Source organism: Salmo salar, chromosome ssa09 (genome assembly GCF_905237065.1).
Source record: "Salmo salar chromosome ssa09, Ssal_v3.1, whole genome shotgun sequence".
NCBI classification, from domain to species: domain Eukaryota; kingdom Metazoa; phylum Chordata; class Actinopteri; order Salmoniformes; family Salmonidae; genus Salmo; species Salmo salar.
The window spans coordinates 119,236,118-119,252,158 of NC_059450.1; the positions used below are offsets into that span (position 1 = coordinate 119,236,118).

Below are 16,041 nucleotides of genomic sequence, written 5' to 3' on the forward strand. Positions count from 1 at the left end.
GGTGAAAGTGAATGGTGATGAGCATGATGCTTCTTTCCAGTAAATATCAAGAGTTTTTTTCTGGTGACATGATGATTGATGCTTCGTTTGACAAATACAAATGATCTCGCTCTTATCCATGATAATCTCATCATCATGTAGGCTAGCCTACCCACACTGTATCTGCAAGCTGCTGGCTAGAGTGAAGGTGCCAAGACCAGTATAATGCAACAGTTTTTTGTGACAAAACCATCGGTAGAGTTGAAAATGCGATGCATTTTTTATTTAGTACATGAGAGCTTAACTGCAAAAGTTATTTTCATGTGCACTACGTCATCACGCACAGTTGGATGGAAACGTCTCTTGTGGGAAAATGTTTTATATTCACATGAAAATCTGTCGCCAAGTAGATGGAAACCAAGCCTATTATACCAATCAATCAATCAAATGTATTTTTTAAAGTCCTTTTCCCTTGTTAACTTCTATGGGCTAGGTGGGACGCTTGCGTCCCACCTACTCAACAGCCAGTGTAATCCCGTGGCGCGTTATTCAAATACCTTAGAAATGCTATTACTTCAATTTCTCAAACATATGACTATTTTACACCATTTTAAAGACAAGACTCTCGGTAATCTAACCACACTGTCCGATTTCAAAAAGGCTTTACAACGAAAGCAAAACATTAGATTATGTCAGCAGAGTACCCAGCCAGAAATAATCAGACACCCATTTTTCAAGCTAGCATATAATGTCACATAAACCCAAACCACAGCTAAATGCAGCACTAACCTTTGATGATCTTCATCAGATGACAATCCTAGGACATTATGTTATACAATACATGCATGTTTTGTTCAATCAAGTTCATATTTATATCAAAAACCAGCTTTTTACATTAGCATGTGACTAGCATGTGACTAGCATTTCCACCGAACACTGCCGGTGAATTTACTAAATTACTCACGATAAACGTTCACAAAAAAACATAACAATTATTTTAAGAATTATAGATACAGAACTGCTCTATGCACTCGATATGTCCGATTTTAAAATAGCTTTTCAGTGAAAGCACATTTTGCAATATTCTCAGTAGGTAGCCCGGCATCACAGGGCTAGCTATTTAGACACCCAGCAAGTTTAGCACTCACCAAAGTCAGATTTACTATAAGAAAAATGTTATTACCTTTGCTGTTCTTCGTCAGAATGCACTCCCAGGACTTCTACTTCAATAACAAATGTTGGTTTGGTCCCAAATAATCCATTGTTATATCCAAATAGCGGCGTTTTGTTTGTGCGTTCAAGACACTATCCGAAAGGGTAAATAAGGGTGACGAGCATGGCGCATTTCGTGACCAAAAATGTCTAAATATTCCATTACCGTACTTCGAAGCATGTCAACTGCTGTTTAAAATAAATTTTTATGCCATTTTTCTCGTAAAAAAGCGATAATATTCCGACCGGGAAAGCCTGTATACGTACAAAGAGAGAGAAAATAAATACATCTCGTGCCCTCGTGCACGAGCGTGAGTCTCAGAGTACTCTGACCAGCCACTATCCAAACGCGATAATGTGTTTCAGCCAGAGGCTGCCTCGATATCATTCAGCTTTTTCCCGGGTTCTGAGAGCCTATGGGAGCCGTAGGAAGTGTCACGTTACGGCAAAGATCCTCAGTCTTCAATAAAAAGAGCCAAGATGAACAACAACTTGTCAGAGAGGGCGCTTCCTGTTTGGAATCTTCTCAGGTTTTTGCCTGCCATATGAGTTCTGTTATACTCACAGACACCATTCAAACAGTTTTAGAAACTTTAGGGTGTTTTCTATCCAAAGCCAATAATTATATGCATATTCTAGTTACTGGGCAGGAGTAGTAACCAGATTAAATCGGGTACGTTTTTTATCCGGCCGTGTCAATACTGCCCCCTAGCCCTAACAGGTTAAGGTCAACAACATCATGAACTACCCAGTACCAGGACATTTTAGCCAAAAACCTGGTTGTCTCTTCCAGGAGGCTGAAACTTGGCCGCAAGTGGACCTTCCAGCAAGACAATAACCCCAAGCACACATCAAAATCCACAACAACAAAAATGTATAGACCACAAAATCGACATTTTGCAATGACCGTCTCAGTCTCCGGACTTGAACTCCATTGAAAACCTGTGGTTTGAATTGAAGAGGGCAGTCCATAAGCTCTGACGAAGGATATCAAGGATCAGGAAAGATTCTGTATGGAGGAATGGTCTAAGATCCTTCCCAATGTGTTCTTTCAATCTCATAAAACATTTTAGAAAAAGGCTCAGTGTCGTTATCCTTGCAAGGAAGAGGGTGCTAGAGTATTGAAAACAGGGGTGCTAATGGTCGGAGGACACTGTGGCCCCGTCCAAAGTTACCCCTGGATGGGGCAAAACATGCAGATATAACCCCACCCACTTTGCCAAAGCACAGCCCCCACACCACTTAAAGAGCAACTGCCCCTAAAAAGCAACTTCTCATTTAGAAAACAGCCTATGTGGCATCGATGTGAGTCAGAAACATTTATTATCCTGTCAAAATTGACTACAAAGTGAAAATAGGATAATTTTGATCGTTTTGTGAGGATTGTGGTCGTGACTGCATCACAACGTAAATTAAGGTTGTGTTTGTTTCAATCCTGCCCATCTGCACACAGCTGGCAGCACACAAGTAATCATCAATTCGGACTGCAGCTGCCTATGGGGCTAATTAGGACCATTGGTAAATTACACAATATACATGGGACAATATGTTACAATTCCAATAGCTCCAAATTTCAATTACCTAAAAACCTCAAACCAACTTTACATTGTAGAAATTCATATACAAATATTAAAAGCATTTCATGAAAAAAATAAAAGGTGTGCAACCTGAAAATATTGTCTCATTTACGTTGTGTAATTTATTGGTGGTCCCTAACTAGCCCGGAGATAGACTATCCAAAATCAAACCAACTTTGCCACGGTCGCACACTAGCGAGCTGAAGCTAATTGGCTAAATAATTTGGCTAATTCTTCCCACCTGCGAACACACATCAAACCACACCCCGAAACAAACTCACGTTTGAATTCAGTTAGAGCCACCAGCATTTCCTTATGAACCACATCTAAAAGGGAGGCAAAATCACCAAGTGCAGTCTCCCTTTAAGGGATATCAACAGACCATTTACTTACTACCCTGAGACAAGGCTGAGTATACCCCACAAAGATCTCCCCCACCGCACGAGAGATGGCATGAAGAGATGCGCTCTGCTAGGGATGGCATGGGAGAGCAAGCTAGTGACTCCATAAGTGACCCCATAAGAAGGTCAGAGGCAGACAATACCAGTGGAGAGTAGGGTGGTTCGTCACTCCAATGCCTTGCCATTCACCTTCGCTCCCCTGGGCCAGACTATACTCAATCATAGGACCTACTGATGAGATGAGTCTTCAGTAAAGACTGAGACTGCCTCTCTCACATGGATTGGCAGACCATTCCATAAAAGAGGAGCTCTAAAGGAGAAAGCCCTGCCACCAGCTGTTTGCTTAGAAATTCTAGGAACAATAAGGAATCTTATTGACCGTAGCATACGTGTAGGTATGTACGGCACGACCAAATCATAGAGATAAGTACAAGCAAGTCCATGCAATGCTTTGTAGGTTAACAGTCAAACCTTGAAATCAGCCCTAGCCTTAACAGGAAGACAGTAGAGAGGCTAGCACTGGAATAATACTGTTTCTAACAGCCGTGTTTTGCACTAGCTGAAGTTTTAGTGCCTTATTTAGGTAGCCGGAGAGTAGAGCATTGCGTTAGTCTAATCTTGACGTGGCAAAGGCATGGATTAGGTTTTCTGCATCATTTTTGGATAAAGTTTCTGATTTTTGCAATGTTACGAAGATGGGGAAAAAAGCTGGTCTTGAAATATTTTTCATACGTTCGTCAAAAGAGAGATCGGGGTCCAGACACAGAGAGTAACAACGAGGTTCTTCACAGATACTGATTCAAAGGTAAACTTAATGTGTTAGACTGTGATAGTTCCTTGTCAATTGAAACCGTTCCTAATTAAGCTCATCAGAGGTGGGTAGGATGACGTGATTGGGTGTCACTGCCTGTGACTGTAGCAAGCTGCATTGTAAAATTGGCCTCAGTGCCTATTATTCTGTGCGTCCTTGGGAATCGATCCACATAGGCCTAATGCATGGGATTTGTGTTCAGCCTCACAAAGCTGACTGACCGACGAGCCATGGGAAAACATTGTGAAGGAAATGCCCGGTTAGTTAAAACGAAGGCTCTTGTGACGCCATCCTGATCTCACGTCATGCCATTTTAGGTCATCCAGCCAGGCACGGCCAGGCAAACGGTTTAATCCTAAAGCTCAGTGCTGCCTGCTCCAGCTGTTGCACACTACCCAGTGCCCTGGGTTGTATTCGTTAAGGCACACTGTAGCAAAATGATCTGCAACGGAAAACAAAAATTAGCGTTTCTTATCGGTCAAGCTCAGGTACTCCCTCCCTAATTCAGTTAGTTTTCTTCCATTTGGAGCATAATGAATACGACCCCAAGACACAACTCCTAGTTATAACGAACAATGGCATCGACATTAGAAGTGGCACTGACAAAATTTGAGCTAGCTGGCACAGTCCTGGACACAGTAATAATAATGCTGTGAAGTGCTGCACCTTCATGCACAGCCTACTGTTCTGTCTTTATACTGTGCTATATGCTGTGTGGAAAAGCCTGGGATTTTACAATGGAAGCAGTTAAAAGAAAGAAGTTATTTGAAAAATAGGCCCACCCCATGCAAAAGGTTTTGATCAGGTAGCCTAGCTTTTAGCCTACTTCTCTATCACCCTTAGCGATATATACTGCTCATAAAAATAAAGGGAACACTTAAACAACACAATATAACTCCAAGTCAATCACACTTCTGTGAAATCAAACTGTCCACTTAGGAAGCAACACTGATTGACAATAAATTTCACATGCTGTTGTGCAAATGGAATAGACAACAGGTGGAAATTATAGGCAATAAGCAAGACACCCCCAATAAAGGAGTGGTTCTGTAGGTGGAGACCACAGACCACTTCTCAGTTCCTATGCTTCCTGGCTGATGTTTTGGTCACTTTTGAATGCTGGCGGTGCTTTCACTCTAGTGGTAGCATGAGACGGAGTCTACAACCCACACAAGTGGCTCAGGTAGTGCAGCTCATCCAGGATGGCACATCAATGCGAGCTGTGGCAAGAAGGTTTGCTGTGTCTGTCAGCGTAGTGTCCAGAGCATGGAGGCGCTACCAGGGGACAGGCCAGTACATCAGGAGACGTGGAGGAGGCCGTAGGAGGGCAACAACCCAGCAGCAGGACCGCTACCTCTGCCTTTGTGCAAGGAGGAGCAGCAGGAGCACTGCCAGAGCCCTGCAAAATGACCTCCAGCAGGCCACAAATGTGCATGTGTCTGCTCAAACAGTCAGAAACAGACTCCATGAGGGTGGTATGAGGGCCCGACGTCCACAGGTTGGGGTTGTGCTTACAGCCCAACACCGTGCAGGACGTTTGGCATTTGCCAGAGAACACCAAGATTGTTAAATTCGCCACTGGCGCCCTGTGCTCTTCCAGATGAAAGCAGGTTCACACTGAGGACGTGACAGAGTCTGGAGACGCCGTGGAGAACGTTCTGCTGCCTGCAACATCCTTCAGCATGACCGGTTTGGCGGTGGGTCAGTCATGGTGTGGGGTGGCATTTCTTTGGGGGGCCGCACAGCCCTCCATGTGCTCGCCAGAGGTAGCCTGACTGCCATTAGGTACCGAGATGAGATCCTCAGACCCCTTGTGAGACCATATGCTGGTGCGGTTGGCCCTGGGTTCCTCCTAATGGAAGACAATGCTAGACCTCATGTGGCTGGAGTGTGTCAGCAGTTCCTGCAAGAGGAAGGCATTGATGTTATGGACTGGCCCGCCCGTTCCCCAGACCTGAATCCAATTGAGCACATCTGGGACATCATGTCTCGCTCCATCCACCAACGCCACGTTGCACCACAGACTGTCCAGGAGTTGGCGGATGCTTTAGTCCAGGTCTGGGAGGAGATCCCTCAGGAGACCATCCGCCACCTCATCAGGAGCATGCCCAGGCGTTGTAGGGAGGTCATACAGGCACGTGGAGGCCACACACACTACTGAGCCTCATTTTGACTTGTTTTAAGGACATTACATCAAAGTTGGATCAGCCTGTAGTGTGGTTTTCCACTTTAATTTTGAGTGTGACTCCAAATCCAGACCTCCATGGGTTGATAAATTGGATTTCCATTGATTATTTTTGTGTGATTTTGTTGTCAGCACATTCAACTATGTAAAGAAAAAAGTATTTAATAAGATTATTTCTTTCATTCAGATCTAGGATGTGTTGTTTAAGTGTTCCCTTTTTTGAGCAGTGTATATATATATATATATATTTTTTTTTCTTTACATAGGCCTATTGTGTTTTATAACCTTTTACCCTTTACCTCAGAGGGCTAGGAGGGGTTTTGTTTGGGTGGCTGAGTTAGTGGCCGGGTAATTACAACAGGTATTAACACACTTTCAGAACCGTTGTGCAACTCCTGTCTGATGGGACCCTCCAGGCATCCCAGTATGTGTCCGCAACTCTGCATCAGTGATGCCAGCCTTTCACACATGGGTGCAATGTGTCTGCCGTTTGTTTCCTGGTTCCTAGACTCCCGCGGAACCAACAGTATATTTGTCGCATGCCTGCCACCTTGTTCAGTCGGCGACAGTAGTATAATGCTTTGATTAAAATGTAACGCCAGTCTGGTCTGTGTGAGAGCTTTAATACTGAGCCCTCTGGAGAGAAAAAATGACCCAGAACTCATTAGGCACTGTATTATTTCTGAGGAGTTTAGAGGTCTGGATCGTGAGAAAGAAGATCTACCACTCAGCAAGCTGCCCATGAGGATGTCAAACAGTAGCCTAGCATTCACACTGCTCAATGTCAACATCTGGTTGGCTGCTGAATTTGAAGCCTTGGGGAGTGGATTCAGACAGTTCTGTATGTAACAAAACTATATCTGTACTCTACTTGGTACTGAGAACAGCAGCCCTTTTGTGATGAAGGTATTTTAAGTGCAACGATGACCATTCAGAATGTATTCCTCTGTTCCGTTACAATCAGTGCCCGCAGAATGATGAGTAGACTAAATATCAACAGAAACAGAAAGTCATTTTCATTAATGTTGTGTTCTGTACTTGAGTGATTGTTGCATTTAGCCGAGTTTCAAAACTTTGAAATGTATCCTAGCCTAGCTTTATGCTGAACTACGGGATTACTTTCCTTTTGGTTGTGCTAACCAATTTGGACGTTTGCTTAAACAAATTAATCTCCTTGATGTGCCCTTATCTAGGAAATGACGTTGGCAGATGTTCATTGATCAAATGTGTCATGATTTTCCTAGCTAACCAGGTCTTTATCTCAGAAGTCAAAATACAAAAATTGATTTCTTTGTCAGATTTTGTAGTTTGCTATCCTTTATGCTCTGTGTTTTCTTCTGTCTCCCCTGAAGGTGGGATTGTTACACACACACACACACACAGCCTGGTAAAAAATGGAATGTGTTCCTTGGCTGTTTGTTGTGTACACATGCGAGGTCACAAGACCGAGCTGGGGACATACTGCCCTCTCTCTTTACCATTTAGCCTATACATCCCTTCAATGAAACAGCAAGTACAACAATATACCTCCCCTCTTGACTCACATGACTTTCTGCCCTATTGATGTTTTGTTATAAAATAAAAATATTTGATTGAACCTTTATTTATCCAGGTTAGTCTCATTGAGATCAAATCAAATTTTCAAGAGAGACCTGGTCCAAACAAGACAGCAGCAGTAGTAGGGGGAAAATGTTTCAGACAAATATCCGACATAACAACTTACAGACTTAGACACCATAAAAATAATTTAGATGTAGACGACACATAGAATTACAATTACAGAAACATACAAGCGTCATAGACGCAATGCTGATGGCATTTCATAAAGTTAGTCTAGTACAATTTAGCTGAGTTGAGCAGGAGTCATGTCACCGCCAGCGATGCTTTCGGTAGGACGTGTGAATTTACTGTCACGTTGCTTCTCGATCAGGAGCACATCACAATTACAGAGGAAGACGTTTCTAAAGACCAACGGCTAAGGAAGTAGCTATGGCAGCATGAATAATCTACGCCAGTGTTGTTGCATTTTAGTAGACCCAATTAGTAGATCATTTCATATGGAATCAAGGTAATAGTCTAGGTAGCCTATATTGGTGATACAGCCTATATCCAGGCACTATCACAACCGGCCGTGATCGGGAGTCCCATAGGACGGCGCGCAATTGGCCCAGCGTCGTCCGGGTTTGGCCGGTGTAGGCCGTCATTGTAAAATAAGAGTTTGTTCTTAACTGACTTGCCTAGTTAAATAAAGGTTACTTTTTTTTTTAAATCGACATTTAAATATAGGTGGGCAGGTCTCTTGGCAGCCGTCTGCTGTTCATACTAGGCCTATGCTAGTTTCTTTAGTTGATGGCTGATGTGTAGATCTTCATTCATTTTCACGCCCGCTTCATAATGTCTGCTGCTTACCAATCCCCTTTCTTGGCAGACTGCTGCTCTGTGTGTGACTGGTGTGGGGAAATGTCATTCTGATCTCCACAAATGTAATAGGCAACATCATTGCAAATACAATTGGCTGTGTCGGGGACTCTGTACTTTTCCAATGCTAATGTCATTTGTTAGGTTTTAAGAGAGGTGGTGAAATTGAAATGGACTGATGGAATTTTAGCTGCATAAAGCCGTTTGTATTTTCCCTCTGACTTTTTGAGTCCTAATAAATCGGGGTATTTTTAGACTTTGAGCAAGAGGGGTGAGCAACAAGATTGAGTGTTGAAGCCTGTAAACAAGCAAACATGTTTGTCTCTCATAGGTGAGAGTTCAGAGCTAACGGTGCTAAATGCTTATTACAGAGGGTCAACTGCAGTCAGCGCTTAGTTTTATTGATTGACAGCAAATTGACAAGGGTTTGGTAATTAATCCTATTCGTTGTGTGAGGAAAACATGTTCTAGCCTACAATCTGTTTTGCCTTGTTGTAAAACCTCACTTTTTGTACTTCTTAACTTTGGTACTGGATGTAGCTATGATATGTTAGGGCTACCCTATTCTCCTTCAGCAGAATGTTCACATTCCAGAGAAGGAGCTCTTCTTTACTAGGAATTTACAAAAGGCTTACTGGTTGATCCTGATGTTGCTCCCCATCTGCCACAAAGCACAGAAGAGACATACTGTAAGCCAAATTTAACAGCTGATTCCATCAAAGTTTGACCTTCAAATGGACTGAAAACCTTATGCAGTGGCATAATACTTTCACGATGACAGTATTCCTCTGTGAAGCTAACTAGGAAGAGATGTATTATTACAACTAGAGTATTACAGCCATGGCCAGTAGCCAACAGATTATGAGCATGTAGTAGCCTACTTTCCCAAACAGGATGTGCTGTGCTCCTCTGAAAGGTAGTCCTGCACGGAAATGAATGGGTCTCACACTGAGTAGCCCTTTAAAAAAGGACACATATTGGACAGTGAATGTGTTGTATCTCATTGCTTGGCGTATGGACAACGGGAATGAATGTTCCACCCGTGTCATTGGAAGCACCATTCAAGTCCTTCAAGTAATTCGTAGAAATGTGAATGGACCGATCTGACGGTGTTTGACGTCGGAGAGGTTTGTGCCAGCGGCTGACGTCTGTAGTATTAAGCCGAAAAGAGGCGGGTCTATGACTGTCCGTGTTGTAAAAAGATTGAAGAGGTAGTGTACATTTACTGCTCAATCAGCCCTATGATTGATTAATGCACGAGTGATAAGTGTTGTGATTTGCGTCTACTGGAGGTCTTCGATTTATGGAATTCATGTGGGAGAAAATAAGACACTGCTCCGTCTGTTTTCATTACGAAACTATTGAATTCATGTATTGTTTATGTGTTTTTTCATGATATCAGGAGTGTCAGCCTGGTATGTATCGCATGTAAATCGAGTGTAGATGAATGGCTCGGTTTTTCATGACAACCGCAAAAAGGAAACGAACAAGCTCGAGCGAAAATACTAATATATTCGTAACGTAGGCTACACGTTCATACAAAGATCCTGCGACATAGAAATCAGGAGAACGAGCGCAACTCCCGGTGAATCAAGAGCGCACCGGCTCTATCTGCCTGATACCGGCAGAGCATCAGAACACACCGATAGCCGACTTTCTCAGACAGTCAACATGCCCAGCATAAGACAGTCATACACGGTGACCGTACCCGAAGAACCCCCGGCCTCTGCTTTCCCGTTCTTGAAGCAAGAGATGCGGCGGAAAAACTCGAGCATGTCTGGCTCGGTGCTGGTGTCAACCTTTGTAGGACTTCTCATTAATCAAGCCAAGGTAAAACAAGAGAGGATATATTGGCACCAAGATGATCTATCGAATGCTTGTCTGCGTATTAGTTACAGTAATATATGTGTTGTTAACCAATAAGGATCTAGGAGGCTTGATGTCAGTAGGGGTTCTTCTACACATCAGCATTGACAGCAATATAGCATTGCATTCAATCTAGCAGTAGGCTAAACCTCTGTTAAGCCTCTGGAGGATCAGTATTCTGGCAGGTCATTAGACTAGTTATACAATCTCACTCCATAGCCGCATTTACTCATATATTGAATGATATTACATAGCCAAGTCCTGTATCAAAATATATTTAGAATGGTTCTTTCAATTATTTTTAGTATGAAACAACTGTAGTACATGAGGCATTATGTCCCACCCTCTTGCTATTTTTATCCATAATTCCATGTCCAAAGAGAGAAACGAATCAAGGTAAAAATTGTTGGTCAAGGGGTCTGTTTTCAGACTGATGTTGAAGTCATCGGACGTACATTAGTGAGCTAATGGTGCTTGTGGATCTAGCAGTGACTGGATAACTCCTTGGCCACCGAAACAGTTATCCACCAATGATTGATGATTTTATTACAACCTTAAACGTTGGCGCTTCATTGATCATCTTCAATAATCTGGCTTCATCCCAGAGAGAGTGTATTGTATTGAATGTTTCAATGAATGAACTAAACTGAAGGAGCGGAGTTGCATGACTGAAAGTATACCTGGCTATGCTATCCTCGGCTCCCGGGCTTCGCTCTCATGAGGTGAAAGCCTGTGGCAGATGCTAGTACCTGGCTATCACGACGAAGAGTTTATTTCCAGTTTCCCTCAATAGTTTTATCTATGGGTCATATTAGACCTTGTAAGGGTTTTCTATAACCTGTTTTGAAAGGAGGGGAAGTGTTGCTATTGTTTCAGTGGATTATCTTGGTGTTGAATATTCAGAGAGACGGTGGATGTAAATATCAATTGATTGAGCTGGTCCATGACTGCTTAGTCACTCCATGTGAAGACAGTTGGTGGGTTGCTGCTGTATTTGTTTCCTGTTAGGGGCCAGGCACAGGAAGGTCAGAACAAACTGTTCTCCATCTCCAGCAGCTCTCACTCAACACAACATACTGCTGCTAGCTAATGATTATACTGCATTCCATGGAGCAAGGTGGAACCGTGTCAGGCAGGCCTGGCCTACCCAACCCATTCAGGGCACAACTTGTACCTGGCTGTTTGTTCCAGGCTCCCGAGTGGCGCAGCGGTCTAAGGCACTGCATCTCAGTGCTTGAGGCGTCACTACAGACACCCTGGTTCAAATCCAGGCTGTATCACACCCGTCCGTAATTGGGAGGCCCATATGGCGGTGCACAATTGGCCCAGCGTTGTACAAGGTTGTCATTGTGAATAAGAATTTGTTCTTAATAGACTTGCCTAGTTAAATAAGGGTAAATAAAAAATAATTTAAAAAAATTCATCATGAGATAGTTCAGCTCAGTGTCAGTGTCTGCCAAGGAACCCAAAACACCGAAATCCCAACAGAAAACATTTCAATGAGATGTCTCGGATTGATAGTGTGGAGGCAGCGATCAAGTTATGTGTAAATACATTGAGAATGCACGGCAATTAATTCATCAGTCTCCGTGTTATGTGAAAACAAGGTCAACTCTGTATCCCCTGTAAATGGAATGACTGTAGACTGGACTAGCTACAGTTTGAACCACACACTGCCTATTACCCTCCATCATGCCTTTCAACTCATCACCTTTTGGTGGCAGCTGGCATCATATTCTGGATCAATGTACAGATTGGTGTAATGGATGTGCCTGGGCATGTTGTAACACTCCACATAGCCTGGTCCTGTTTGAAGTGTTCTGGCATGACAATGGCCATAGGAGTTGGCAAGACAGCCTGGGATCTGCATTCAGACAGAGAGAGATAACAATACTTGCTTTATTGGTCCAGTTGCACAGATATTCTTTTTTGTCCCAGTACCCAACCTGACACACAACACAGGCACAGTATACAGGGATATTGAAGCCGGTAACCCTGCCAGATCTGTAGATTTCCCCACAGGCAGCTTGGGGCTTTGATCCGGTAACCTTCCGGTCACACGCCCTGCCTCTCTAACCTCAAGGCTACCGCCACCCCCCGTCGTGTAGTATCCATCCACAGTCACACATTGGTCACAAGCTTACTGTACCAGTCCTTCACCCATTCTGCTGAAATAGAACTGCTCATCGCTCACTGCTTCGATTGGCTGTCAATACAGTTGCACTGTGGTGTAGGCCTGAATGTAGGGTTAGGCGGCCATGGACAGAGAATTCATTTGACCAACACAATTTGAACCTCAAACCCATTTGCCAAGCTTTCACAGTATTTATTCTGGTGAATCTGGCGAATCTAGAGGAAGCATGTTGTCTTGTGACAGTTGGTCCGACCAGACAAGGCTACTCTCGGACTGGGATCAGGACAGAATAACATTCTCTGCACTTCTATATCAGCCTATTTTTCCTCTGTTGCCTCAGGCTAGAGCTTTGTCACCCAAAAGGATCATCCAAAAGCCTACAGATTGAGGTAATCTCCAAATTAATTAGTATGTTAGGCAAGATTGTCGCTAATGATGTTGCACTCAGCATGAATCCTCTTGCGTGTGCCCGGGCTAGTCACACCACTTTGAAGACTAGCATTCTATAAATAAGCTCATCATCAATTGTTAATGAATGAGACATTTTCAAAATGGGTGACACTGATTCATCTGTTAGTAGTCCAAGGAAGAACACCGGTTGCTCAGTCGGTTAATCAAGCAAGTCACACTTGCCAGATGTGAGTGTGACCAAGTGCGTTTGTGATGTCATATTGTCCTCTAGCTTGTTGGTGTAAAAATAGCATTCCCTGGGCGAGCGGCTGTCAGGATGACTTCTGCAGTGACAGTCACACCGCTCTGACAGCAACCCGCCCAATGAGAACGCGGCAGCAAGTTCTGAAGGAAAGGTGCTATTTTGGGCTCCGATGATATTACTCAGCAAAGTACGGCATGTTGTGACGTCATGAGGCTCGTTCTGGAAAACTGTTCTGGAGGTGACAAGCGGTGTGTGTTTGTTTTTAGCATTATCAGTGGTCCTCCTGAAGTTTAGCCTACACTCGCACACGACTTCCCACAAATGTAAAAGCAAGTAAACCGATAATTGACAACAGGAAGTGCTTTGTTCACGTGGTCACGGACTAATAAATCGCTTTATTTTTACATTGGAATTGAGAAAGGAGGATTTAGATAATCCTGACTTAATTAAACTGTTGGATGGGTTTTTCCTGTTCTGTTGGGAAAGGGGGACAGATGGCGTGGGGTTATTTATATAATAGTAAAACACTTCCGCCCGTCCAAGTTGGTGTTCTCATAACTACATAAGCTGGAAACACTACACACTGTCCTGGTTGGACTCCCAGATACCAGGAGCACATGGGTGTGTGTCTGTTTGTCACTGTGTGTCCCGTGGTGGTTGGTCACTCCTGCGGTCATGGGTAGGGACTAGGAGGGAGGCTATATGAGCCAGCCCAGAACAGAACATGCAGGTGAGAGTTACTGGAGAGCTTCAGTCAGGGTCACTTCAGTGTTAGATTGAGTTCCACAGGAAGCTGGATCAGGTTTCCTCTCCTGTTCCCCAGCAGCGTTGTGCTCTCTACATCAACCCATGAGAACACCATTGTGAACGGGTTACTGGCCTGTCTGACTCAGCGTGAACCGTTTTCATACTGACCCCAGTCGCCCTTCCGCTGGTCTAAATGTGGGGACTGTATCATTGTGATGGGGCCTTGTGTTCACTTATGTTCAAAGTACTAGGCTTAAATAATTGATTGTAGTATTTCTACAAAGGCCTTAAGCACAACACATTGCATTCCATATTAAAGAGATAGGCTAGGCCCTACTGTATGTAATGAAAGTTTTGTCTGCAGTCAGATTGGTGCTTTGGTAATTATTTCCTTTACTACTCAATTATAAAACAACTGAACTTCTATAATTAAACTGCAGTGACGTCAGTCATTTTCTGTTCTCCAAAGCCCTTAGTCTACAATTGAAGACCGTTATCCACCTTAAAAACCGTTAGGCTATTGCTGAGCCGCGATCTTTCAGTTTTGTAGAAAACACTGTACATCTGAGGGGGCGTGATTCCCTCTGTATTGAAACAGGACCAGGCTAGTGTTTGACAAAGAATATGTCCATCTTTACATCTCGTAGCATTTCTAGTAGCCTAACCTATAACAGAAAGGCTCTGTTTGTCTGAGGATGGCCCCATGTTTATCGCACGCCGCCTTCCACCGTGGGCCCGTGCCAAAAATGACATTCCCTCACATGCTTTTGTAGTAAATGTTTTCCATTTCGTGTTCTTCTCCTCCCCAGAACTCCAAGAGTGCCCAGGGCCTGGTGGGCCTACGGAACCTGGGAAATACCGTAAGTAATGGCCTGGGTGCACACACACACACACACACACACACACACACACACACACACACACACACACACACACACTCATACATGTGTACACAGACACACATCATACGTTTACAATATATTTAGGCCTCTATTCATGTGTGTTGTATAAGAAACGTTGAATATTGTGAGTGTACCGAAAACAGTGTAATCAAAATGTCCTATCCTCTGCCATCAGCTTAAGGAATGCGTTTCGATATCACTAGCACATTCCCTTAGTTAGTCTATTTCCATTAGCTGAGATTATTTGCCATGCCATCTCATGGCTCTACAAACAGGAGGAGGGGAGCGGACAGGGGAGGGGACAGGGGAGGGGGGGTGTTTGCCAGGCAACAGAGAGAAGGATGGGTCCCAAAATAAACTGTCTACTTGCACTGTGTACAGTAACCTTATCAGAGTGCTTTCGCTGCTGTTGAACTCTGTACCGGCTGAGGGACTTGACTGTCTCTCTCTCTCTATCCCTGCTACCTTTCATTCACTCAGCCCACTGTTCCTTGTTTCTCACGTGGCCACGTGACGTTAGCTGTTCCTCTGTGTATGTAACAGAAAACATCTAACTATAACTCCAGCAGTCAGGATTTCACCTCTGCACATCTGTCTGCAATGTTGACAACGTTATTGTCAAAGCTGTAACTTCCTGTACCATAAACAGCATGGTAGTGTGTGTGTTAACCCTCTTCTAAAGACTGTGTGTGTGTGTGTGTGTGTGTGTGTGTGTGTGTGTGTGTGTGTCTACAGTGCTTCATGAACTCCATCCTGCAGTGTCTCAGTAACACGCACAACCTCCGGGACTACTGTCTCCACAACTCCCACCGACGCGACCTTAACAAAAACAGCCGCACCAATACCGGAGCGCTCATGGAGGGTGAGACAGCTAGCCTAAGTCCCCTGCAGTCAATGACTGCTGAACATTTTTATTTACCATCAAGTCTCCCATTTTACAATGTCTGCCACTGTTCCGAGGGGATCGGATCTATCTTCTTGGTTTCCCGGTTGTGCTTCTAGAATTTGCCAAGCTCCTCCAGACCATGTGGACATCCTCGAGCAGCGAGGCGGTCGGCCCCTCAGAGTTCAAAACTCAGATCCAGAGATACGCCCCCCGATTCGTGGGATACAAGTATGTGTTGTTCAACTAACTATTCACAAAGCCTACCTCT

General features: G+C 43.9%; 1 protein-coding gene across 5 annotated transcripts in view; it reads left to right on the top strand.

Moving 5' to 3' along the window:
- LOC106612671 (ubiquitin carboxyl-terminal hydrolase 2) overlaps positions 1–16,041 on the top strand; it is a 37,429-nt gene that overhangs the window by 16,787 nt on the left and 4,601 nt on the right. For 3 of the 5 annotated variants that reach the window (XM_014214072.2, XM_045724411.1, XM_014214071.2), the window contains exons 4-6: positions 14,795–14,845; positions 15,623–15,749; positions 15,890–16,001. In XM_014214072.2, the coding sequence (XP_014069547.1) occupies positions 14,795–14,845; positions 15,623–15,749; positions 15,890–16,001 (290 nt within the window). Of the gene's footprint in view, positions 1–9,830; positions 10,414–14,794; positions 14,846–15,622; positions 15,750–15,889; positions 16,002–16,041 lie in introns of those variants that run through there. The other 2 variants (XM_045724412.1, XM_014214074.2) reach the window with 2 other exon arrangements.